The 26,554-nt window shown below is 38.5% G+C and overlaps 1 protein-coding gene across 4 annotated transcripts in view; it reads right to left on the bottom strand.

Annotated features, from left to right (window-relative positions):
* The window catches only part of DLD (dihydrolipoamide dehydrogenase), a 58,413-nt gene that overhangs the window by 29,668 nt on the left and 2,191 nt on the right, over nucleotides 1-26,554 (bottom strand). For all 4 annotated transcript variants that reach the window (XR_008617462.1, XR_003679955.2, XM_007117687.4 and 1 more), the window contains exons 2-8: nucleotides 26,224-26,302; nucleotides 18,690-18,769; nucleotides 18,123-18,191; nucleotides 17,473-17,542; nucleotides 15,883-15,983; nucleotides 15,431-15,574; nucleotides 14,896-14,997 (exon numbers count right to left, since the gene is read on the bottom strand). Coding sequence is in view for 2 of the 4 variants with exons in the window: in XM_007117687.4 (XP_007117749.1) it covers nucleotides 14,896-14,997; nucleotides 15,431-15,574; nucleotides 15,883-15,983; nucleotides 17,473-17,542; nucleotides 18,123-18,191; nucleotides 18,690-18,769; nucleotides 26,224-26,302 (645 nt within the window). In the remaining 2 variants the exon portion in view is untranslated. The remainder of the gene's footprint in view (nucleotides 1-14,895; nucleotides 14,998-15,430; nucleotides 15,575-15,882; nucleotides 15,984-17,472; nucleotides 17,543-18,122; nucleotides 18,192-18,689; nucleotides 18,770-26,223; nucleotides 26,303-26,554) is intronic.

The raw sequence follows: 26,554 nt of genomic DNA, 5'->3' as shown, positions 1-26,554 counted from the left end.
CAGGGGAGACAAATAAGTAAAATTCATGCAGAGGACAGTAAAAGAGCTATGAGAAAAATAAAGCAGGAAGTAGAACCAGGACTACTCAAAGGAGAGGGACTGTAATTTTAAACAGTGTGGCCAGGGGAAGGCCTCACTGTGAGTGCCATTTGCACAAAGACTTGGAGAAGGAATGAAATACACTGGTAGCTGGTCCAGAAAGAGGAACAACAGCGGGAAGGAAAGTCTTGAGGGGGAAGAAGTAACCTCTTATTGCTAATTACTGATGCTTGCAAAATATTAAACTGATTTCGTATTTTATTTTCTCAACAGAGAAATGTTTACATTTTCATTCAAATTATAATTTAAAGTAAATGCTGGCTTTTTATTTTAACAACATTTTATCAGTTATAACTTGTGAATACTTACATGTGAAACTGGCAATATGAAGATAATTTTACAACATTAAATAAACTATGAAAAGCTATGAATATATCCTTTGCAAGAACCTGTATTAAATTCATCTCATAATTGAAAATTCACCTTAAGAGTTTACCTTACCAACTAAATTAAGTTCATGTATTCATTTTAAAAATTTCATGAATTTTGGGGGTGAGAGCTGAGTTAACTAGAGGCAATACAATGACACTAAAAATCCAATAACAAGCATACATGAAAAGGTAACTCAAAATCATGGACCTAAATGTAAAACCCAAGGCTATAAAACTTCTAGAAGAAAATATAGGAGAGAATCTTTGTGACCTAGAGTAGGCAAAGATTTCTTAGCTACAATACCAAACGCACAATCCATAAAAGAAAAAAGATAAATTAGACTTCATCAAAATTAAAAACTTCTCTTCAAAAGACAGTATTATGAACCCAAAAAGAGAAACCACAGGCTGTGAAGAAATGTTTGCAAACCATCTACTGGGGGCTTCCCTGGTGGCACAGTGGTTAAGAATCCACCTGCCAAGGCAGGGGACACGGGTTCGAGCCCTGGTCTGGGAAGATCCCACATGTGGCAGAGCAACTAAGCCCATGTGCCACAACTGCTGAGCCTGTGCTCTAGAGCTCGTGAGCCACAGCTACTGAGCCCGTGTGCCACAACTACTGAAGCCCGCAGGCCTAGAGCCTGTGCTCTGCAACAAGAGAAGCCACGGCAATGAGAAGCCCACACACCGCAATGAAGAGCAGCCCCCGCTCACCGCAACTAGAGGAAGCTCACATGCAGCAAAGACCCAATGCAGCCAAAAATAAAATTCAAAAAAAAATACATAAAGGATTTAAATAAAGAATCTAAATCCAGATTACATAAAGAACTCTCGGGCTTCCCTGGTGGTGCACCGGTTGAGAGTCCGCCTGCCAATGCAGGGGACACGGGTTCGTGCCCTGGTCTGGGAAGATCCCACATGCCGCGGAGCAGCTGGGCCCGTGAGCCATGGCCGCTGAGCCTGTGCTCCGCAACGGGAGAGGCCACAACAGTGTGAGGCCCGCGTACCAAAAATAAATAAATAAATAAATAAAATAAAAAGAACTCTCAAAACTCAATAACAAAACAAACGAAAGTGGAAGGAAATACGAAAAAGAGGGGCTATATGTATACATACAGCTGATTCACTTTGCTGTACAGTTCCTTTTTTCTTTTTTTTAACCAGTGAAACTGGTTTATTTGGGACTATCAAAGAATTGCAATTTGGGGCATACAACCCATGGTGAACCACAGGCAAGTCCAGAAAACAAAGAAGATGAACGTTTCTCTTATAGAGGAGATGGTGGACTTGGGAAGGCTGTTACAAATAAAAAGTCCATCAGAGTCCTGCAAATTGGAAGCTGTAGTGGTTTTTATTGGCTGAATAATGACAGTCTCCCATTGGCAAGGTTATTGCAAGGAGAATCTTCCTTCCTTCTGCTGGGGTAGTACAGTAGTAACCTTCTTCCTGTTGGAGATGCGAGGTATGTCTCCTCCTGTTGGGTCTGCAACTGACTACTAGTGGTAGGGCGAGAGAGCTCCTCCTTCTGGCCTCCCAACTCCTTTTTTTTTTTCTTAATTTTATTTATTTTATGCAGCAGTTTCTTATTAGTTGTCTACTTTATACATATTAGTGTATATATGTCAATCCCAATCTCCCAATTGCTGTACAGTTCCTTGAAAGGTTAAAAAAAGAATTACTCCTAAGTATATACTCAAAATAAATGAAAACAGATGTCTACACAAAAACTTGTACACAAATGTTCATAGCAGCATTATTCATACTAGCCCCAAACTGGAAACAAGCCAATTGTTCATCAACTGATGAATTAATTTTAAAAATGTGCTACAGGGCTTCCCTGGTGGCGCAGTGGTTGGGAGTCCGCCTGCTGATGCAGGGCACACGGGTTCGTGCCCCCGTCTGGGAAGATCCCACATGCCGCGGAGCGGCTGGGCCCGTGAGCCATGGCCGCTGAGCCTGTGCGTCCGGAGCCTGTGCTCCGCATCGGGAGAGGCCACAGCAGTGAGAGGCCCGCATACCTCAAAAAAAAAAAAAAAAAAAAAAAAAAAAAAAAGTCACAGGGTTTCTTTCTGCGGTGATGAAAATGTTCTGGAATTACATACTGATGACAGATGCATAACTCTGTGCATATACTAAAAATCATTGAATTGTACACTTTAAATGGGTGAACTATATATGTGAATTTTATCTCAATAAAGGTGTTTAAAAGAAAGGAATCACTCTTATGAACCTAAATCAAAATAGTAAGAGTAGAAATGAAGAAATGATGAGAAGCAGCATCTTGAAGTCTATAATTCAAAGTAAGGAACAATAAGCATAGCTAGACAAGTGCCCTACTTTTTAGGAAAGCTGATTTCAAAATCCTTAGAGATAGGGAAACTCCAATATCTACAATTTATTTACAGCTTGTTAAATGCCAGGCACTATGTTAAGTTTCTAAAATGTATTAACTTTATAAAATCCCAACAAAATCTTATAAGGCAATTATTCTTTTCCTCATTTTTATGATGAATCAACTAGTTCAGAGAGGGTTATAAATTTAACAAGGACATAAAGTCATTAAGAGGCAGAACTAAAATTCAAATTTATATCTGATTCCAAAACCTATGTTCTTGAAGGCACTACATTAAACTGTAATGGAAGAAGGAACAAGAACTATAAATAAAAATAAAAGTCATATGACTAACTTTATGAGAATGTAGAGATATGTATGACTACACAGTAAATTCTCTGATAAGCCTTAATTTTTTAAAATGACATGTAAAAACTAAATCAATATGGTAACAGACACCTAAAACATTGTGGCAAGATATGTGGAATGACCCAAGGCTTGTAAAAAACCTAAAGCAAAAGTGCAGAGATGGAGGAAATAGAATTACTGCTTGGGGATATTATTATACTGTTAAACAAAAGAAAGTAAATCTATTATTATTCCTTTTTTTTTGCTTGTTTTATCCATCTGTGAGAACAATTTTCAAAGTGGAGTGAACTGAAGAAATATCATTAAGTGAGAAATGAAGCCCAAGACAACAACAACTAATGATTTTGGATGAATTAACTCCCTAATCAAACAAATTACATCACAGAGTTTGGATAACAGAGACAGTCATCAGTGAACTCTAGGAACTTAATTAGCATAAGAGTACTGCCAAAGGTGGAAAAGAATAGATTCTAAAGAAGAACAGATTCTGGAGATTAGCTCAAGATGGTGGAGTAGAAGGACGTGAGCTCACCCCCTTCTTACGGAAACACCAGAATCACAACTAATTGCTGAATGACCATCGACTAAAAAATGCTGGAACCTACCAAAAAGGATATCTTACATCCAAAGATGAAGAAGCCACAACAAGACAGTAGGAGGGGCACAATCGAGATAAAATCAAATCCCATACCCGCCAGTGGGCGACCCACAACTGGACAACAATTACACCACAGAAGTTCTCCCACAGGAGTGAAAGTTCTGAGCCCCACGACAGGCTTCCCAGCCTGGGAGTCCGGGAGCCGGAGGAGAAGTCCCCTGAGAATCCGGCTTTGAGGGCCAGGGGGTTTGACTGCAGGACTTCCACAGAACTGGGGGAAAGAGAAACTCCACTCCTGGAGGGCACAAGCAAAATTTCATGCACACCAGGACCGAGGGGATAAAAGCAGTGACCCCAGAAGAGACTGGGCCAGACCTACCTGCTAGTATTGGAGGTCGCCTGCAGAGGCAGGGGGTGGCTGTGTCTCACTGTGGGGACAAGGACACTGGCAGCAACAGTTCTGGGGAGTACCAATCAAATCCCATAACTGCTGGGTGGGTGACTCACAGAATGGAGAACACTTATACCACAAAAGTCCACCCACTGGAGTGAAAGGTTCTGAGCCCCACGTCAGGCTTCCCAACCTGGGGGTCCGGCAACGGGAGGAGGAATTCCTAGAGAATCAGACTTTGAAGCCTAGTCGGATTTGATTGCAGGACATCCATAGGACTTGGGGAAACAGAGACTCCACTCTTGGAGGGCACACACAAAGTAGTGTGCGTATCGGGACCCAGGGAAAGGAGCAGTGACCCCAGGGAAGCCTGAACCAGACCCACCTGCTAGTGTTGGAGGGTCTCCTGCAGAGGCAGGGGGTGGCTGTGTCTCACTGTGGGGACAAGGACACTGGCAGCAACAGTTCTGGGGAGTACCCATCGGCACGAGCCCTCCCGGAGGCAACAGTCAGCTCCACCAAACATCCTGTAGGCTCCAGTGCTGGGTCACCTCAGGCCAAATAACCAACAGGATGGGAACACATCCCCACCCATCAGGAAGCCTGCCAGCCTCTTAGACAGCCTCATCCACCAGAGGGCAGACAGCAGAACCAAGAACCACAATACTGTAGCCTACAGAATGGAAAGTGCAATCACAGAAAGTCAGTCAAAAGGAGATGGCAGAGGAATTTGTCCCAGATGAAGGAAAAAGATGAAATCCCAGAAGAACAATGAAGAGAAGTGGAGCTAGACAACCTACCAGAAAAATAATTCAGACTAATGATAGTGAAGATGATCTAAGATCTCAGAGAAAGAATGGAGGCAAGGATCGAGAAGATGCAAGAAATGTTTAACAAAGACCTAGAAAACTAAAGAACAAACAGAGATGAACAATAACTGAGATGAAAAATACACTAAAAGGAATCAATAGCAGAATAAGTGAGGCAGAAGAACGGATAAGTGACCTGGAAGACAGAATGGTGGAAATCACAGTGTGAACAGAATAAATAAAAAAGAATGAAAAGAAATGAAAACAGTCTAAGAGACCTCTGGGACATCATTAAACGCACCAACATTCGCATTATAGGGGTCCCAAAAGGAGAAGAGAGACAGAAAGGACCTGAGAAAATATTTGAAGAGATAATAGCTGAAAAATTCCCTAACGTGGGAAAGGAAACAGTCACCCAAGTCCAGGAAGTGCAGAGAGTCCCAGGCAGGATAAACTGAAGGAGGAACACACCAAGACACACAGTAATCAAACTGACAAAAATAAAACACAAAGAAAAAATATTAAAAGCAACAAGGGAAAAATGACAAATAGCATACAAGGGAACTCCCATACGGTTATCAGCTGATTTCTCAGCAGAAACTCTGCAGGCCAGAAGAAAGTCACATGATATATTTAAAGTGATGAAAGGGAAGAACCTACAACCAAGAATACTCTACCCAGCAAGGCTCTCATTCAGATTTGATGGAGAAACCAAAAGCTTTACAGACAAGCAAAAGCTAGGAGAATTCAGCAAAACCAGACCAGCTTTCCAACAAATGCTAAAGGAACTTCTCTAGGCAAGAAAGAGACCAGTAACTTAAAACAACCTTATACATATAGAGACTGCTATATCAAAATCTTACGGGCACAGCAAACCCCAAACCTACAATACGTACAAACACAAAGGAGAAAAAGCAACCCAAACACAGCACTAAAGATGGTCATCAAACCACAAGAGAAGAAAACAAAAGAGGAAGGGAAGAAAAAACACCTAGAAAAACAAAGTCAAAACAATTAAGAAAATGGCAATAGGAACATACATACCGATAATTACCTTAAATGTAAATGGATTAAATGCTCCAACCAAAAGACACAGGCTTGCTGAATGGATACAAAAACAAGACCTGTATATATGCCGTCTATAAGAGACCCACTTCAGACCTAGGGATACATACAGACTGAAAGTGAGGGGATAGAAAAAGGTATTCCACACAAATGGAAATCAAAAGAAAGCTGGAGTAGCAATACTTGTATCAAACAAAACAGACCTTAAAATAAAGACTGTTATGAGAGACAAAGAAGGACACTACATAATGATCAAGGGATCAATCCAAGAAGAAGATGTAACAATTGTAAACATATATGCACCTAACATAGGTACACCTCAATACATAAAGCAAATACTAACAGCCATAAAGGGAGAAATTGACACTAACACAATAAGAGTGGGGGACTTTAACACCCCATTTTCATAATGGACAGATCATCCAGACAGAAAATCAGCAAGGAAACACAGGTCTTAAATGACACATTAGACCAGATGGACTTAATTGATACTTAGAGAGCATTCCATCTAAAAGCAGCAGAATAGGGGATTTCCCTGGTGGTGCAGTGGTTGAGAATCGCCTGCCAATGCAGGGAACATGGGTTCAAGCCCTGGTCCGGGAAGATCCCACATGCCGCGGAGCAACTAAGCCCGCGAGCCACAACTACAGAGCCTGCGCGCCTAAAGCCCGTGCTCCGCAATAAAGAGAAGCCACCTCAATGAGAAGCCCGTGCACCGCAACAAAGAGTAGCCCCCACTCGCCGCAACTAGAGAAAGCCTGCGTGCAGCAATGAAGATCTAACGCAGCCAAAAATAAATAAATAAATTTATTTAAAAAATAAAAAAAAAAAAAGCAAAAGCAGCAGAATACATTCTTCTCAAGGGCACGTGGAATATTCTCCAGAACTGACCACATGCTGGGTCACAAAGTGAGCCTCGGTAAATTTAAGAAAACTGAAATCATACCAAGCATCTTTTCCAACCACATCACTACGAGATTAGAAATCAACTACAAGAAAAAACCTAAAAAACACAAACACATGGAGGCTAAACAATATGCTACTAAACAACCAATGGATGGATCCCTGGTCAGGAAACTCAGATCTCACATGCTGCCCAGCTTGGCAAAAACAAAACAAAACAAAATAACAACAAAACCTAGAGACAAATGAAAATGAAAGCACAACAATCCAAAACCTATGGGATGCAGCAAAAGCAGTTCTAAGACACAAGTTTACAGCAATACAATCTTACCTCAGGAAGTAAGAAAAATCCCAAATAAACAACCTAACCTTACACCTAAAGCAACTAGAGAAAGAACAAACAAAACCTAAAGTTAGTAGAAGGAAAGAAATAAAGATCAGAGCAGAAATGAATGAAATAGAGACAACAGCAAAGATCAATGAAACTAAAAGCTGGTTCTTTGAAAAGATAAACAAAATTGATAAACCTTTAGCCAGACATGTCAAGAAAAAAAAGGGAGAGAACTCAAATCAATAAAATTAGAAATGAAAATGGAGAAGTTACAACTTACACCACAGAAATACGAAGGATCATAAGAGACTACTATAAGCAACTATATGCCAGTAAAATGGACAACGTGGAAGAAATGGACAAATTCTTCAAAAGGTACAATCTCCCAAGAGTGAACCAGGAAGAAATAGAAAATATGAACAGACCAATCACAAGCACCGAAATTCAAACTGTGACTTAAACACTCCCAAAAAACAAACGTCCAGGACCAGATGGCTTCATAGACAAATTCTATCAAACATTTAGAGAAGAGGTGACACCTACCCTACTGAAACTGTTCCAAAAAATTGCAGAGGAAGGAAAACTCCCAAACTCATTCTAGGAGGGTGATGACCCTGATACCAAAACCAGACAAAGATATCACAAAAAAAAGAAAATTACAGGCCAATATCCCTGATGAACTTAGACACAAAAATCCTCAACAAAATACTAACAAATCTGAATCCAACGATACATTAAAAGGATCATACACCACGATCAAGGGGAATTTATCCCAGGGATGTAAGGATTTTTCAGTATCCACAAATCAATCAGTGTGATACACCACACACCACATCAACAAACTGAGAAATAAAAACCATGTGATCATCTCAATACATGGAGAAAAAGCTTTTGGCAAAATTCAATACCCATTTATGATAAAAACTACAGAAAGTGGGCCAAGAGGGAACAAACCTCAACATAATAAAGGCCATATATGACAAACCTACAGCTAACATCATACTCAACAAAACAAGACAAGGATGTCCACTCTCACCACTTTTATTCAACATAGTTTTGGAAGTCTTAGCTACAGCAAAGAAAAAAAAAAAGAAATAAAAGGAATCCAAACTGGAAAAGAAGTTAAACTGTCACTGTCTGCAGATGACATGATACTATACATAGGAAATCCTGAAGACTGTACCAGAAAACTACTAGAGCCCATAATCATGAATCCGGTAAAGTTGCAGGTTACAAAATCAATACACAGAAATCTGTTGCATTTCTATACACTAACAACAAAAGAACAGAGAGAGAAATTAAAGAAACAATCCCATTTACCATCACAGCAAAAAGAATAAAATACCTAGGAATAAACCTACCTAAGGAGATAAAAGACCTGTACTCTGAAAACTATACTACGCTGATGAAAGAAATCAAAGACAACACAACAGATGGAGAGATATACTGTGTTCTTGGATAGAATCAACATTGTCAAAATGACTACCCTACCAAAGGCAATCTACAGATTCAACGCAATCCCTAACAAAGTATCAACGGCACTTTTCACAGAACTAGAACAAAAAATCTTAAAGTCTGTACGGAGAAACAAAAGGCCCCGAATAACCAAAGCAATCTCTCTCTCTCTCTTTTTTTTTTTTGAGGTACGCGGACCTCTCACTGTTGTGGCCTCTCCCGTTGCGGAGCACAGGCTCCGGACGTGCAGGCTCAGCAGCCATGGCTCACGGGTCTAGCTACTCCGTGGCATGTGGGATCTTCCCGGACCGGGGCACGAACCTGTGTCCCCTGCATCGGCAGGCGGTCTCTCAACCACTGCGCCACCAGGGAAGCCCCCAAAGCAATCTTGAGAAAGAAAATGGAGCTGGAGGAATCAGGTTCCGTGACTTCAGACTATACTACAAAGCTATAGTTATCAAAACAGTATGGTACTGGCACAAAAATAGAAATATAGATTAATGGAACAGGATAGAAAGCCCAGAAATAAACCCATGCACCTCTGGTCAATCTACGATAAAGGAGGCAAGACTATACGATGGAGGAAAGACAGTCTCTGCAATAAATGGTGCTGAGAAAACTGGACAACTACCTGTAAAAAAAATGAAATTAAAATACTCTTTAACACCATACACAAAAATAAACTCAAAATGGATTAAAGACCTAAATGTTAAGACTGAACACTATAAAACTTTGAGGAAAACATAGGCAGGACACTCCCTGACATAAATCACAGTAATATCTTTCTCAAACCGCCTCCCAGACTAATTGAAATAAAAACAAAAACAAATGGGACCTAATTTAACTCAAAAGCTTTTACACAGCAAAGGAAACCACAAACAAAATGAAAAGACAACCCACAGAATGGGAGAAAATATTTACAAATGACGCAACGGACAAGGGATTAGTCTCCAAACTTTACAAACAGCTCATAGGGCTAAAATCATAAAAACAAACAATCCAATCAAAAAATGGGCAGAAGACCTAAACAGACATTTCTCCAAAGAAGATATACAGATGGCCAAGAGGCACATGAAAAGATGCTCAACATCGCTAATTATTAGAGAAATGCAAATGAAAACTACAACGAGGGGACTTCCCTGGCAGTCCAATGCAGGGGGTACACGTTGAATCCCTGGTGGGGGAGCTAAGATGCCACATGCCTCGCAGCCAAAAAAACCAAAACATAAAAAAGAAGCAATACTGTAACAAATTCAATAAAGATTTTAAATGGTCCACATCAAAAAAAAAAAAAATCTTAAAAAAAAACCAAACTACAATGAGATATCACCTTAAACCAGTCAAAATGGCTATCATCAAAAAATCCACAAACAATAAATGCTGGAGAGGGCGTGTAGAGAAGTGACCTCTCCTACACTGTTGGTGGGAATGTAATTTGGTATAGCCACTGTGGAGAACAGTATGGAGGCTCCTTAAAAAACTAAAAATAAAGCTACCATATGATCCTGCAATCCCACTCCTGGGCATATATCCAGAGAAAAACATGGTCCAAAAGAATACATGCACCGCAATGTTCACTGCAGCACTGTTTACAATAGCCAAGACATGGAAGCAACCTAAATGTCCACTGACAGATGAATGGATAAAAAAGTGGTACAAATATACAAAGGAGTATTACTCAGCCAATAAGAATGAAATAATGCCACTTGCAGCAACCTGGATGAACCTAGAGATTGTCATACTGAATGAAGTCAGACAGAGAAAGACAAATATCATATGATACCGCTTATATATGAGGTCGAAAAAAGAAATATACAAATGAAGTTAGGAAGTTTGGGATTGATATGTATATACTACTATATTTAAAATGGATAACCAATAAGGACCTACTGTATAGCACAGGGAACTCTGATCAGTATTAGGTAACAACCTAAATGGAAAAGAATTTGAAAAAGAATAAATACATATATACATATAACTGAATCACTCTGCTGTACACCTGAAACTAACACAACATTGTTAATCAACTATACTCCAACATAAAATAAAAAGTTAAAAAAGAAAAAGAAAAAAGAAGTCTCTGAAATGTGAAGCAGAGGTCAATCTCTGCTAAATACTTGAAGAGATTTTTAAACAGCTGGTTTGACAATCAGTAGACATTACCACAAGTGTTTCAAACAGGTCATGTAAACGACCCACACTTTACTTTCTATAAGTTTTTCTGGCTGGTTAATGTAGTATATTTTGGTATCAGCAAGGTATTCAGTTATGTTTATAACTGGTTAAAGACTGTAGTATCAGGGACTTCCGTGGTGGTCCAGTGGTTAAGACTCCGCGCTTCCACTGCAGGGGGCACGGGTTCAATCCCTGGTCGGGGAACTAAGATCGCACATGCGGTGTGGTGCAGACAGGAAAACAAGACAAAACAAAAACAACAACAACAAAAGAAAAGCAATGGAGATTTAAATATGAATAAAACTCAATCTCTGCCTTTAAGGAGCTTATGGTCCTATAAAAAAGACAGACATAAACAAATAGATTCAATATACTGTTATCAGTAGATGACGCAAAGATGTAGACACGTTATACTGAAGACTCAAAGAAGGAAAGACCTGAGCTTTCTTAAACAGAAGTCTCCACTAAAAAGGTAACTTCTAGGCTGACATTTGAAAGGTATTTATTATATCAACAAATGTTTATAGAGCAATAATAAAAGCCAATACATGAGTACTTACTATAGATCAGCCACTATGCTAGATCCTAAAGACACACAGTAAATGAAACAGCCAGCATCTCTACCCTCATGGAGTTTATGATTTAATGAAAGAGAGACAAGTGAACAAGTAACATCAAGAAAGCAAGATAAATGCTAGAACAAGAAGTATAGGGTGCAATGGAACATTCAGCAAGAGCGCCTAAGGACATCTAGGGTAGAGGCAGGGAAGGGCTCAGAAAGTGCAGAAACTCGTAGAGAGATGAAATGTTCCAAACAGAATAAAGAATGCAGCTTGTTCAGGAACTGATATTTCAATATACCTTGAACACAGTTTGAGAGGGAAAGGGGTTAGAAACGAGGCTGGAGATCTGAGCCAGCACCAACCAACATTTAAGAGTTTGCACTTATCCTAACAGCTATAATGAGTCACTGAAGGGTTTTCAGCAGGGAAGAGACATGATTACATTTGTGTAATCATGTAATCACTTCAGCCACTCTGGGGAAAACAGATTAGAAAAAGTTAAAGAAGAGAAACCCAGGGTAAGACATGATCTTGGCATGAACTGGGATCTAAGTAGATACATGAAAAGAAGAGGATATATTCATGAGCCACCTAACAGGTAGTATCACATTACAACCCAGGGACTGACTCAATATGGGGCACAAAAGCATGGGAGAGGTCACATATAGTTTCCAAACTTCTTTAGGCCTCTAGATAGATGGCAGTACCACTCAGAGATGGGAAATGTTAGAAAAGAAACAGGCTTTGTTTTGTTTTGGGGAGTGAAAGAGGGAGAGAAAGGTTAAGAGGACTTACTGAACTGAGTGCCTGTGAGTCCTACAAACAGAGATGCTGGTAAGCATTCAGATATAAAAATCAGAGGCAAGGAGAAAGGATTAGGCTGCAAATGTTTATGAGTCCTTGTGTAACTGAGTAAGAGAGAAGAGAATATTCTGTGGCAAGACAGAAAGGGTGTGGAATAGAACCCTGAGACAGAATCTGGAGTAATCCTAACAATTAAAGGGAAGGCTGAGAAAGGGAAGAATGAGAAGTCAGCCCAAAGGGTAGCTGGAAAACCCAGAGTGTCGTTTGATCAGAGAAATTAAGGGAAAAGTTTCAAACGCAAGAAAATGAGCAATGCTGTTTGCTACCAAATAAAGCAGTGAAGAAAACAGTCCACTGGATTGAGCAATAAATCCATTCATGCCCTGTCAAGAGCAATCTGATGGCACAAGAAGCCACAGATGAAGAAGTGAGTGGGAACTGATGAAACAGAGTGTGGGCATCTCTTTCAACAAGTCTGGCTGTGAAGAGAAGGTGAGAGGAAAATTAGCAACTGAAGGAGGACACAGGATCAAAAAAAAGCTTACTTATGTGTACACAGCCTGTGTCTATGAGCGCAAAGGCATCTTGGCATGTGTGAATGCACACAGGTGCCCACAGAGAAGCAGGTTTAAACATAAATAAGGAAGCAAAAGTAGAGGAGAGTTTGAAGACTAAAAAAATACATAAAAATCACAAAACTAAGTCCCCAAGAAGGCAGGAGGTGATGCACTACCAAGCACAGGTGAAGGGCTCAGTCTTACGGAAAAAAGCACTTCCAGAGTTACAACAGAGATCAAGAGAACAAGTGTAACGATGGGTAAAAATATTTTGAAATCTGGGGCATCAGGCTGAGGGAGTTCTCACCTGATGGTTTCTCTTATGAGGAATTTAGGAGACAAGATCATCTGCAAGCAGGGGAAGACACTGTGCTGGCAGAGGTCTGAGACGAGTGGGAAATGAAACAACCATCGCAGGCACCAGGAGAGTGTACCAGCTAAGGAAATAATGGAGTTGTCAGCAACGCTGAGGATCTTGTTGAGACCTGTGACCAAAAATTTACACAGGTACTAATCTGCAGGGTGTGTGTCTTTCTCCTGGTGTAGTCAATATCCTGGGTATAGCATAAAAAGACAGACAGCTGAATTCAACCAGGACTAGTTTTGCCAAGCAGATATGACAGAACAGCAAGGCAAGGGACTCAAGAACATCTGTAAGGAAGTGATTAAAGTGACACATTATAGAATCTAACCTGTTCGGGAAAGCAGTCAAGACAGGATAAAGGCAGAGAGCAAAAACATAAGAGGGATCTAGGGACTAGAAAACCTGATTAAGTTAGAGAGCCTGTCTACCTGAGGAATAACTTAGTAAGAGGAAAGGAGCTTATGGTTAGAGAATAAAATGTCTGGATTTGTGATTTCAGAAGTAGAGCCATTCTTGGCGATTACAAGGTAAAACGGCCCTGGGAAAGGACTCCTAAAATGGAGGGATAGAGGTCACTGGACAATCATGAAAACTGCCAGATGGACAAGAAGGGAGAACCAGGCAACGAAAAGGTAGGAGACAGCACAGTATTCAGAGAACTTCAAGTAGTCTGACATTTCTAAAACTTGAGTTAAGAGGGATCGAGATGAGGATGGAGAGGCAGGGAAGAGTCAGGTCACATAAGTCATGTCTTTATCTGAAATGTAATTCATTCAGAATGAGAGCTGTCTGCTGAAGGGTCGAAGGGCTGGCAGATTTAAATACCTGAAGAGCTGGTAGATTTTTAAAAATTAGTCCAGTTCTAGGGAACAGGAAATGTAAAAGATACAGGGAAGCAGATTTCAAAACAAAAGAGAATGTTCTGATGACTAATGATTACTTAAATAGGTTGCCTTGAAAATTCTTTACTACTAGATAAGTGTCTAAGCAAAACTCAATGCTGGGACTTCCTTGGTGGTGCAGTGGTTAAGAATCCGCCTGACAATGCAGGGAACACGGGTTTGATCCCTGGTCCAGGAAGATTCCACATGCCGGGGAGCAACTAAGCCCGCCGTGCACCATAACTACTGAGCCTGCACTCTAGAGCCCGTGAGCCACAACTACTGAAGCCCGTGCACCTACAGCCCATGCTCCGCAAGAAGAGAAGCCACCGTATTGAGAAGCCTGCGCACTGCAACATAGCCCTGCTCGCCGCATCTAGAGAAAGCCCACATGCAACAACGAAGACCCAAAGCAGCCAAAAATCTCTTTTTAAAAATTATTTAGGGCTTCCCTGGTGGTGCAGTGGTTGAGAATCCGCCTGCCGATGCAGGGGACACGGGTTCGTGCCCCGGTCCGGAAAGATCCCACATGCCGCGGAGCGGCTGGGCCCGTGAGCCATGGCCACTGAGCCTGTGCATCCGGAGCCTGTGCTCCGCGACGGGAGAGGCCACAACAGTGAGAGGCCCGCGTACCACAAAAAAAAAAAAAAAAAAAAAAATTACTTAGGAAAAAAAACTAATGGATGTACCTAAATATTTTTTAACAAAACAAAAAAACCCCTCAATGCTGATCTACCTGTGATGTTATACAAAGAATCAAACAGAGCACCACTAAGTCCTGTCCAAATCCATGTTAAGTAATAAGGGGCAGAAAAAAACATCACTCACCAATTCTACACCTATTACTCCTGCACCAATGACAACCATCTTTTCTGGAACTTTTTTTAAAGACAAAGCACCTGTAGATGACACTACTGTATCTTCATCAATCTGTAATTTTAAAGAAAGATACAATCAAAATTATTTGGAAAAACCTACTGATTATAAACTGTGATCTCACTCAGTATAATCACTAAAAATACTAAGTCATTTATTTGCTTTGAGCTACTTACGACTTTTATCCATAGACTCAATTTTATCAAAACCCATTAAAAATGCTCACTTAAAAATTTATCATTCAGCATTTCAAAACAAAATGGTCAATTTTAACTTCATACTGAATTGAAATATATCTTAATATACAGTGTTCTATTTCTGGTCACGATCACTGCAAAATAAAGACAGGCAATTTCCCAAAGCTGAATGACTGTCAACATATAGTACTTCAGTCAGAGATCTGTCATTCAAAGTTCATAAAGGGCATAATGTCGTTTATAAAACATTTCTGTAGGAAGGTTGTGACAGTTGTAAAACATGTAAATACCGTAATTCCAGGAAAAGGAGTGACTTCTGAACCTGTGGCTATAAGAATGTTCTTTGTATCAATAACTTGAGTGCTGCCATCGGCTTTCGTAGCGGTGACCTGATTTTTCCCAGTTATCGTTCCATATCCATTTACATGAGCAACCTTTATAAAATAATGTTTATAAATTCACAAAGTTTAAAATAATTTTTTGGAGAAACAAATACGATCAGTAAGAAAAAACTATTAAATAATTTTTCCAATAAAAAATACTTCCCTACTTAGTAATGCTACGTATGGAACAGCAAACGTTTTGTTATATGTATCAGGGAAATCTATTTCAGCTTAACATACTGTTTTAAATTAAATAAATATTCTCCAGCAGCCAAGTTCTAATAACATCACTGTGAGCATACAGCAACGTTAAGGTGCGTATAAAATAAAGCAAAAATTTGAACATTAAACACACTGACCTTATTCTGTTTGAATAAGTGGGCAATACCACCCGTTAAAGTTTTTACTGCATTACTCTTCTGCTCCATCATCTTCTCTAAATTCAAGCGAACTTCAGACACTGTAATTTGTTAAATAAATCTTTAGTCCATAGCTAAATTCCTGAAGCAATGTGTGATATTTTTCACTAATCAAGGTTTAAAAAACTGCAGCCTAATGCTTACGGAACTGTATAAAAGGCAGTATTAAAAATTTTTAATCTAATAACTGATACAATAATCGTAGCTGGCAAAAGGCAAACAGCATCCTATCACGATAACAGAACCTATCACACACTGTAAAAAGTCCACCTTCAGGAAAAACGAAGTCCAAAATAAAACAGTATACCCCATTATGACAAAATATTCTCCAAACACCTTATGATAGTTATAACTCTGGAAGAGATTTAAATTTAAGTATTGATTAAAATGACAAAGTAAAACATCACTGGAAATTGCAAACAAAAGAAAAGGCTAAATTTCATGAAACTACTAAAAATACACATTTGAAATCTTCAAACACAGAAGCTTAATATAAAAGAGTTTAATAAACTAGATTCTACCCACTCATTTAATTCAGAAGAAAACTCTGAAGCAACTCAGAAAATAAAGAAACTCAAACTCAACAGAACTTTACATGTAAGAATACCTCAGAAATCAGCTCATGCAACCAAAACATATCTTAAAGATGAGGAAACAGAGGCCCTGAGAGATCTGATTTACCTAAAGTCACAGAGCTAGAACATGAAGCTTTACCTACAATGCACGTCTTTGACTAACCCTGTCTCTTCTTTCCTTTGTAGGTACAGAAAGTGAGTTTTGATTCTACTTTTCATCTAGCTTAATATATTTGCTTTAATGTATATACATCACTACTGTACCTTCCTGTCTGCCTACACTACAGCCCAATCTTTCAGAAACCTACTGCTACAAAGAAATAAATGAAGGAAAATCAATTAACACCCCCCACCCCCCGCTCCAACCAAGGTGTGTTTTGGCCCTTCCTAGAACGGCCAAACAACATATATATATATATATATATATAAATAATATAATTGATATATATATGTCAATTATTGTAAATAATAATTGGAGAAAAAGGATGAAATGAAAACAGTCCAAAAAGAATGGCAGGAGATATGACATAACAAATTAAAACGTTATGAAATGTCCTTCTTTTCCACTATGCTGCATCCTTCCCCCTCTCCTTGCATCTCTTTCCACTACCAACAACTTAAGTAGACTTCGCTTCCTTCACCATTATCTGCCCATGGCACTCAGGAATCCAGCACCTCCTAATGATCTCTAGGGTTTCAGGGAAATAAAAACTGACTCCTCTCTCTCTCTCTCTCACACACACACACACGCACACACGTTAGCAAAGGAACACAAAATGTCATAGTAGGAATATGAATTTAAGCCTTCTTTCTTAAATAAATCTTCTCACATTAAGATCTTTTTCTTACTCTTCCCTCACTGAACATATATTACACACTCATTAGACACAAGTCAAGTTAAGCCAGAAGAGTCAAGTTAAGTGACAATACTGCTAAATATGAAAGGTATACATACTTTCAATTCCTCTAGATGCAAAATCTTTTCCATGGGCCATATGGTAATAATGAGAGTTATTCAATAAAGCCTAAAGGAAATAGACTCAATTATCAAATTTCACAAACTATATATAATCAAAAACCACTTACAAAATGACACTCTCTATGTGAAATAGCATATAGGACTACACCAATTCAATTTCTGTTCTTACATAATTAATCTAAGACAAACAATAACGACTTAAACGTTCAACAAACAAGAATGAAAAAACATCTTTACTTTCTTTAAAAGCAACGAATTAAATACACACTTCAGAAAGGCGGGTTAAAAAAGCAGTCATATTTTCATATATAAATGGCCTAAAAGAAGAATTTACTACCTATTATCTGTTTCACTGTAAAGGAAAGCTAAAAAGAAAAAAAGTGGAACATCAGAGTCTATCATCAGAGCCTAGCTCAAAGGCTAGGCATTCTGAGACAAGGAAGTTATTTCAGGAATGTATGGCAGACTGATGACAGTACTCTAAGTTTTAACAAGGGAAAAACGTGTTTTTATCATCCCTGGTTTATTTTTTAATAACTCTATTAGTTTAATATTCTAATCTCAATATATCCTTCTAGCTGGTGGCTAATGAAAAAATTTCTGCACTGCACAAAACATATGCTCACCTTAGAAGGAATACAACCAACGTTCAAGCATGTTCCACCGAGTGTTTCATTTTTCTCAACGCAGACTGCCTACAAGCAAAACATTAAAGAAAACATTATTTACTGCACATAACCTGCAATGTTCCAGTTCACTAAAATTCCAAATGTATCTGTCTTAATTCTTCTACAAAACATGCTACTGAAGCTGTGTTTGTGAGAATGAAAGAGACTCCTTTATAATTTATTAGTTGAATAATACTAACCCAAAAGCGAATTATTCTAAAAGATAGTTTTGTTTAACAACCAAATACATGTTTTTGGCTCCATTACTGTATCTTCCAAAGTGTGATTAGAAGCCAAAACAAAAAAGTATTGGGGGAAGGGGAAAAATAATGACTTCACTTTTCCATTTCATGAAAATACTACAACCGAATAAACCCTCTCTCTTCATTAGTCTCAGGCCTAAATATAATTTATAGAATTAAGAAATTATTTACTATTATTAATTACCTGCAAAGTATTTTGTGAATGTGATCAACTCTTGCCAAATGAAAAGGAATCAACACACAGTCTGAGCCTAAACCTTACCTTGAAGCCCAACTGGGCAGCTTTAATAGCAGCAACATATCCTCCAGGACCAGAACCTATCACTGTTACATCAGCATCAACTACAATAAAAGCAAATTGATACAAAACAATAAATTGCTTAATACTGACCAAAAACAGTACATTAAAAAAAAAACTTACATTTTACACCTCCAAGAAAGTACAAATAATCAGCATTTTCTACACAGTACTATTCATTCCTAGGTACCTGATGTTCTCTGACATAAATGAAAATGACACAGATTGGTATATTTTGTTTTCTATTTATTTCATTATGGCATACCAAAATATAACTGAGTTTTGTACCCACTGACCTTGCTAAATTCCATAGTTTCATAACGGACAGGCATTTACTGACACATCTGTATGAAGGAAAGAGCCTGAGCTTTGGAATCTGATATACCTGGCTTCAAATCTCAGCTCCTGTCACTCATTAGTTGTGTGACTAAGTGACCTCATTTTTCTGTCATATAGGAATAATAACACGGCCTTAAATGATTGATGTTTGGATTAAATAAGATAATTTTGTATAATACTTTAGTTCTCTCAATAAATTTAAGACTGATTATATACTTTTCAGGTACTTAACTTCTAAGATATCAGGGGGAAAACTCTGTTTCCCTATAATGCATGGCAAATACGTTTTGAACTTTATTTGAATAATAATACATTTTGTATAGTTTAAGCTAATAGGCTAAACTGAATTCAATGAACTATTCTGGACATTTATCATATAAAGATAAGACACTGAAAGTTAACTTTGATCAGTAGCCTGAGGAATATAATAATTATGATACAAATGTAAAATTAAGTCCAATTATTCCCATTCTCCTCAATCCAACATCAAATAAAGCAACAATAACTGTTAAGAGTTAGAGACAGTCTCCCTTCTCCACCCCCCAACTGTCATTGCAACCTAGCATTTAGCAGTTTTTAACACACTTTCACATATATTATCATGTTTTTCCCAGAACTGCCTAGGAGGAAGGTAAGGATGGCATATATCCGATATATCACAGATAAAAAACACTAGGTTCACAGAGGTCAATTAACTTGCCCAAGGTCATCTAGCAATCGTGTGGCAAAGACAAAATTAAGTTTTCTGTCTCTCCTTCCAGTGGTCTTTCCATTATTCAAACTACTCCATTCCTCAGTTTCACCTATCCCCAAGAGCAATAATCAAGCTTTATAATTACTAGCTATCTGACCTTAGAGGAGTAATTTAACCTGCTTCACCCTCAGCTTACTCATCTGCAAAATAAACAGTACAAGAAAATCTACCTCATAGGACTGTAATACAGAATAAATAATGTATGCAAATAGCTTAGCATAGTACCTGGAACGTACATAGTAAGTATTCACTCTATAATAACTATATTCTGACCTACAAAGACAGCAATTTTAATTTCTTATCATCCCTCCCTCACAAAACACACACCTCCTAGGGGATGGGAGTGTAGTATCATTCAAAAGACCTTTGCTGGCCTGAACAGAATCAAATAACCTCTATGTTGGACGACAACTAACAAGTTATCCAACCCAGTCATCCACAAAATCTAAGAATCGTCCTACTGAATAAATCATAGTACTGATTCTCCTTGGTTATGTCAGATGATAATTAGAATTACTCAATACATGAAAAAAATATAGCTGGTCCAATACATGATAAAAGTATTGCTTCAATTTTTACTGATCCATTTATGCTTTTTGGCCACAATGCTTGGTTCACTCATTCACGTTCAGAATTAAGAATGTAATAAAATGTATTTCTATTTTCAAATCTTGAACCAAATCAGGACCTAAACAATATCCCTTAGTTTGGGTCCTAATTTTCAATTTCACAGTAATCTAAATACAAGCTACAAAACATGTTTCTCTGCTGATTTTTTAACGTTTTTTGGTTATAAGATACATGTTTGTTGATTAAATTTAAACACAAAAAAGCCAAAATACTTGCCCTTTATTTCCCAATTTACTGTGTGATCTCAGGTCTTTTTAAAAACAGTAGAAAATACCAAAAAACAGTTCCCCTTGCACTGAAGATACTAAGTGTACCATTCCATCAGAATCCCACTAAAGTGCTAGAAAGCACAAAGATGAAGGGAAAAAAGAAAACTCTTCATCTGAACATTTGTCAACTGAAAGTATAGGAGGGTATGATCCAGTGCAAATCTTCAAAAATAAGCTATTATTTAGGGGAAGTACACCAATGTCAGCAATTTACCTTGAAATGCATCAGAAAAGTAAGAAGAATGAATGGATATGTATATGGATGAACAGATATGTGATAATGTAAGTATAGTAAAATGTGAAGAATCCATGGGTATTCACTGTAAAATTCTTGCAACTTTTCTAAATGTTTGAAATTTTTCATAATAAAATACTGGAAAAACAAACCAGCTAGCTTTCACCTTTACCAAAGGCTGCTTGCAAGTGACAGTTTACAATACCTGATTCTGACTCACCATCTCCTTGTCAAGAAGCATTTCTCAATTTTAAAGTAGTTTTAAAAATCAGGATATAGAAAAGTAGTTAAACCAAATACAGTAATTTAGGGAACACTTAATATGTAATTTTACAAAACTAGCATCAGCCTTTAAAAGTGAAAAAGAAAAACTGAAAAGGATATACAAATTGATAGCATAAGAGAACTATGACTAAGCCAAAACGGCAAAAGACAGCTGGATAGCAATCTTCATTTCAGGTGGCAGTAAAATACCAGGAGAAAGCTATTGGGTAGATACTTTAAAAAATACTGCGGTATAATAAGAGGTGACTGACTTAATTAGTCAACGCCATGAAATGAACTGAAAGAAAAAGCAGGAAAAAGTGCTCTACAAGTTACTCTACAAATGTTACTTATTATATCATTATGAGGAAACTAAGGATATCACATTATCAAGGCTACCACTGAACTAAAGGTGTCCGGTTACAAACCAACTGTAATCATCAACAAATTACAACACACGTTTTAAGAAGTCAGTCTGCAATATTATCTGCCACTTGGATAATTTACATGCCAGGTAGTGAGCTAAATGCTTCCTGTCGTCTTATTTAAGCCTCAGCACATCTCTGTTACACAGTTATTATTGCCATTTAACAGGGAGAAAATAAGGCTGAGGATAACTAAACAACCTATATAAGGTTGCACAATTAGTAACTGATCCAGCCAGGATTCAAGCCATATTCTTTAGATTCTGAAGCCTATGCTCCTACACCATTATACCTCCCAAACACTCAGATGATCCCATAATCTCCAGGTCAATCAGGAACTCCAACTAAAATGACACGAAGTTCTTCATTATCAGAATGAAATCAAATTTCATGAATGCCTACCCTATGAGGAAATCATCACTACCTTCAAAAACCTTACGTTCTAGTTAGGGGAAATAGGCACGTATCAAAATGTAGATAAATCAAGATTATTTTTAAAACGAAAAAAAAAAAAAGGAATAGGAAAAGAAATATAAGGCAGTAATCATTAATTACCAGTTTCACTAAATGAGTATAAGAGCTACTTGTTGTAATGTTTACTTGTTTTGTTGACCGGGGTGGGGGGGGGTCTGTTTTTAAATCATCAATAGCCTGTGACTTCCCTGGCGGTCCAGTGGTTAAGACTCTGCACTTCCACTGCAGGGGGCACTGGTTCAATCCCTGGTCAGAGAACTATGATCCCACATGTCGCGTGGTGCAGCCAAAAAAAAAAAAAAAAAAAAAAAAACCCAGAAAACAAACCAAAAGATACAATAAAATAATCAATAGCCTTAATCTTTAGTCTATTTCCATTGTCACATCCTCTACCTGTAATCACCCTAAACCACTCAGCTTCAAAGAAAATGTTGAATTCTAATACTTTTACTTTCTGATCATAACCCTACAACCCTCTAGTCCACAAGGAAAGAGAAACAGTAAAAGAAGAAAGGATTTGAAGTTAAACAAACCTGAGTTCAAATATGAGCTCTACCATCTCTTAAATTCTTGGGTAAATTATTTAATCTCTCTGGGCTTCGATGCAACATAGGCATAACAGTGACAGTAATATCTACATCCCAGGGCTGAGAGGTGAGAGATAAGGTATGTCAAGATCCTGGGAGAATGCCAGGTGCACACTGGGCACTCATCACATTTCTTCCCTTCTCAGATCCTCCTCCCAATTTTGGTCCTGCAGCCTCCAGTCTCATCCCCACCCTCCTCAGCTGCCACGGTGTTACCTCCTGCCAAAACCCAACTAGGACTTTATTCTCTTGCTCCTCATTGGTTTCCCTGCCTCTTGTTAGATAAAATCCAAGTTCCTAAATACACATCTAAATCTCTTCAATAACTATTTCTCCAGCCTCATCTCCCACCACTGCTTATCCACATTCTGCTTATCCACCAATATCATGCAGTTCAAGCTTCAGCAATAATGAATTACTGGTACCTTACACGCACAGAATTGGGCTGGTCTACCCACATACATTCTGGCCCATCTACCTAGAAAAAAATACTGACAGCATGTATTTCACATTACAGACACAATTCTAAGCTCTTGGGCTACCAATGAACGACAGAGCCGTGGTTCTTACAGTCTAATGAGAGAAAAAGTTATTACAATAACAACTCTGATCTGCAACCAAAACGAGCTTTAAAAACAAATCTGATTATATTATGCCCCTGCTTAAAACACTTCAATGACCTCCAATTGCCCTTAAAATAAAGAGTTAGGGTCTTCTGTAACCTGGAGAAGTCAACCGTCAACACATCTCAGCCACACTGGCCCTTTTGGGCTCCTCAAATGCACTACGCTCCTTCTCGCATCAAAATATTCCCACACGCAGGTCCTTCTACCTGGAACACCTCCTCCCATACCCACTCCCACACCAACCCTTTTCAGATATCATCATTTCCTTAGAAAATAACTGTGGCCATTCCTGATCCATATACAGATATCGTAACTCCCAATGCTCAGTTTGTGGAGTCCTTATCACAATTATTTGCTGGATGTTTATATTCCCCAGTGGACTGTAAACTATAAAGCTGCATCTTGTCTGTCCTGTTCACTGGTGTATCCCAGCAAGTAGTCCAATAACTAGCACATAGTAGATACTCCATATCTGTTGAAATAATGAATGAATAAATTAACAGAGCAAATGTGACTGATGAAGGGCTGTAAGTCTATTCCTGTCATGAAACAGGTCATATCAACAACAAACACAATACCTTTCAAATCTTGATGAACTTGGTTCATATTCAAACACCTCCCAGAGGCTGTAACAGGGACTGTATCATAATAAGCTTGAACTCCTCAAGTTGGTCAAGCAATACTCATGTAAGGAGGCAAGCCAAACAGAACAATGATAAAGAGTGTAAGCTCTACAGTCAGAAGAATTTTCCCAGCTCTGTCATTTCCTAGCTAAGCTCTCTCGACTCAGCTCCTCCATTCACTAAATGGGGAAAATAGCAGCACATACCTTGTAGGAGAGCCACAAGGATTAAAGACTATGCCTGAGATAGAGTAAGCCCTCATTGCATCAGTTAATATCACTGTTGCTGCTGGGTACTCACTGCGTACTAGGCATCATACTGGATGCTTGTGATGGAGCATAACTAAAACAGACACGGCCCCAGAGTTTATTCAATAAATATGCACTGAGTACCTACTGTACCATTTTTGGTGCTAAACAGTCACAAATCACAGTCCTTGCCCTAATGAAGTGTGCACTCTTGAGGAAAGTACAGACATTAAATAAACACCTCAGACAAATATAAATATGTACATAAAACGCTTGTTACTTCATGCAACCAAAGACTTTATGCACGGAATCTACATGGGTACTAAGGTATTTATAATTTACTCGCTGTCAAGGGATCACTAAATTATTGGATTCATGAGTGCTCAGTTATCCCCATAACATTACAATCTAAGTTCCTGCCCAGGGACTGCCTGGCAAATAGAAGGTACTGAATAAATCCTCCTTGAATATGTAACACCGAAGGTGTAGAATGAGCCATGAAAAGTCTTTACTTGCATGCTTTGGAAATGAAAATCTAGTATTTCTCCTGTTGAGCTGAGAAGAATAAGTAATAATTCCATTTAACAAAAGAGACAAAGGGTATATGCCAATTATACCTCAATAAACTGAAAGGGGGAAAGAAGGGACAAAGGACATAACGGGTCCAACTCTCCCCCACCCTGCCACCATCAAATTTGTATTTTTTAAAGGATTTCTTGACCTGTTCAAAGCTAGGATAAATCACCCACTGTAGGTCATTAGTGACCCAAATCCTCCTCCTCTTTCTTCTAGGAATATACAAAATGATAATAGTTTGACAACAGTTTAAGGATACAGAATAAAATTATTTCACAGAATGCAGGGAGACTGATGGTCACAGCTCCCCCCAGTTAATGGTTTCTATAATGAAGCTTTAAGACATCATGTGCAACTTTACTTATGATTCTATGAGCAATTCCAGAAAATGTCAAAACAGATCATTTCAAATACTCAACAGTCTTGGTACTGGGAGGCCAAAGTATCTTACTATAAACCCATTAACTCCCTGTTTTAAATACTTTAAAGAATAAAGTACATATCCTTTACAGAAACTTCAAAAATATGGAAAAGTGTAAAGAAAAAAGTATTCACAGTCCATAGCTTCCTTTCAGAGTACCTTCTTCTAGGCTTTAAAACGTGCTTTTGATAAGCCCACCAAGATTTTCATTCAGCATGGAAAAAGATTTCTCACCATTCTAAACAGTGTTAAGCAACTAACACACTCAATCTTACCCAGTGGACAGAATTAAGTTTCTGGTTTTTTGGTTTTGGCCACACAGCACAGCAGGAGGGATCTTAGTTCCTCGACCAGGGATCAGACCAGGGATCAAAACCCATGCCCCCTGCAGTGGAAGTCCATAACTTTTTAAGTGTAAACATATAAAATTGCTCCTCTGCCCAACACCCTTCAGTGGTTTCCCTTCACACTTGGGAGTAAAATCCTGGCCTGGCTTACAAAACCCTCCATATCTGATCCCTGCCTACCTCTCTGATTTTACACTCTATGGGTCTCTGCTCTAGCCACACCAGCCTTCTTGCAGTTCCTTAAACCTTACAACTGAATTCTCACCTCGGACCCTTCTCACTGCTGTTTCCCTCTGCCTGAAATAACCTTCTCACTCCCTCACTTTACTCAGGCCCTTACACAGAAAAGCCCTGACACCCTATCTAAAATAGCCTCCTTACCTCCCAATTACCAGCTTTCGTTTTCAAAGACCTCCCAAAATATTTCCCTGTTACTTGTGTACTGTTTGTCTTTTACCCCCAGACTATAAGTTCCATAACAGCAGGGCTTTCTTTGCCTCATTCACCACCCGGAACACACTCGATGCTCAATAAACATTTAAGTGAATAAACATATGAACAAATGAATTCTATAACCGATTACTTTATTATTAGTTACGCTACCATTCACTTGCTTTTACATTTAAACACAAAGGAAATATGAGATAATATGAGGAAAACCTGTTTTACTAAGTACTTACTTGGTTGATCTGTGTAAGTTCTCAGTGGCACAACAGAAACTCCTTGCAGACCATGAGATATTCGACTGAAATGGCCTCTCTGAAAGAAAGAAAAGAAAATGTTCCTATTATGTAAAATATGATTTCAAAATATAGAACTCCTGAAGGTCCTTGAAAACAATGAGTTAAGGCAAATGTATCAAGCAATGATTATTAATGTTTCTTCCATTGCAACAGAGGTTACACATCAATTTCTCCTCTTCTGTAAAAACAGTCAGCTTGCCAGACTTTTCATTATGAACAGTCAGCATCCCATTTCATTTTTTTTTTTTTTTTTTTGCGGTACGCGGGC

The sequence above is a fragment of the Physeter macrocephalus genome, chromosome 5 (genome assembly GCF_002837175.3).
Source record: "Physeter macrocephalus isolate SW-GA chromosome 5, ASM283717v5, whole genome shotgun sequence".
In the NCBI taxonomy this organism is placed as follows: domain Eukaryota; kingdom Metazoa; phylum Chordata; class Mammalia; order Artiodactyla; family Physeteridae; genus Physeter; species Physeter macrocephalus.
Note: the sequence above shows the minus strand (reverse complement) of the source record. Positions and strands in the feature narration are given on the sequence as shown.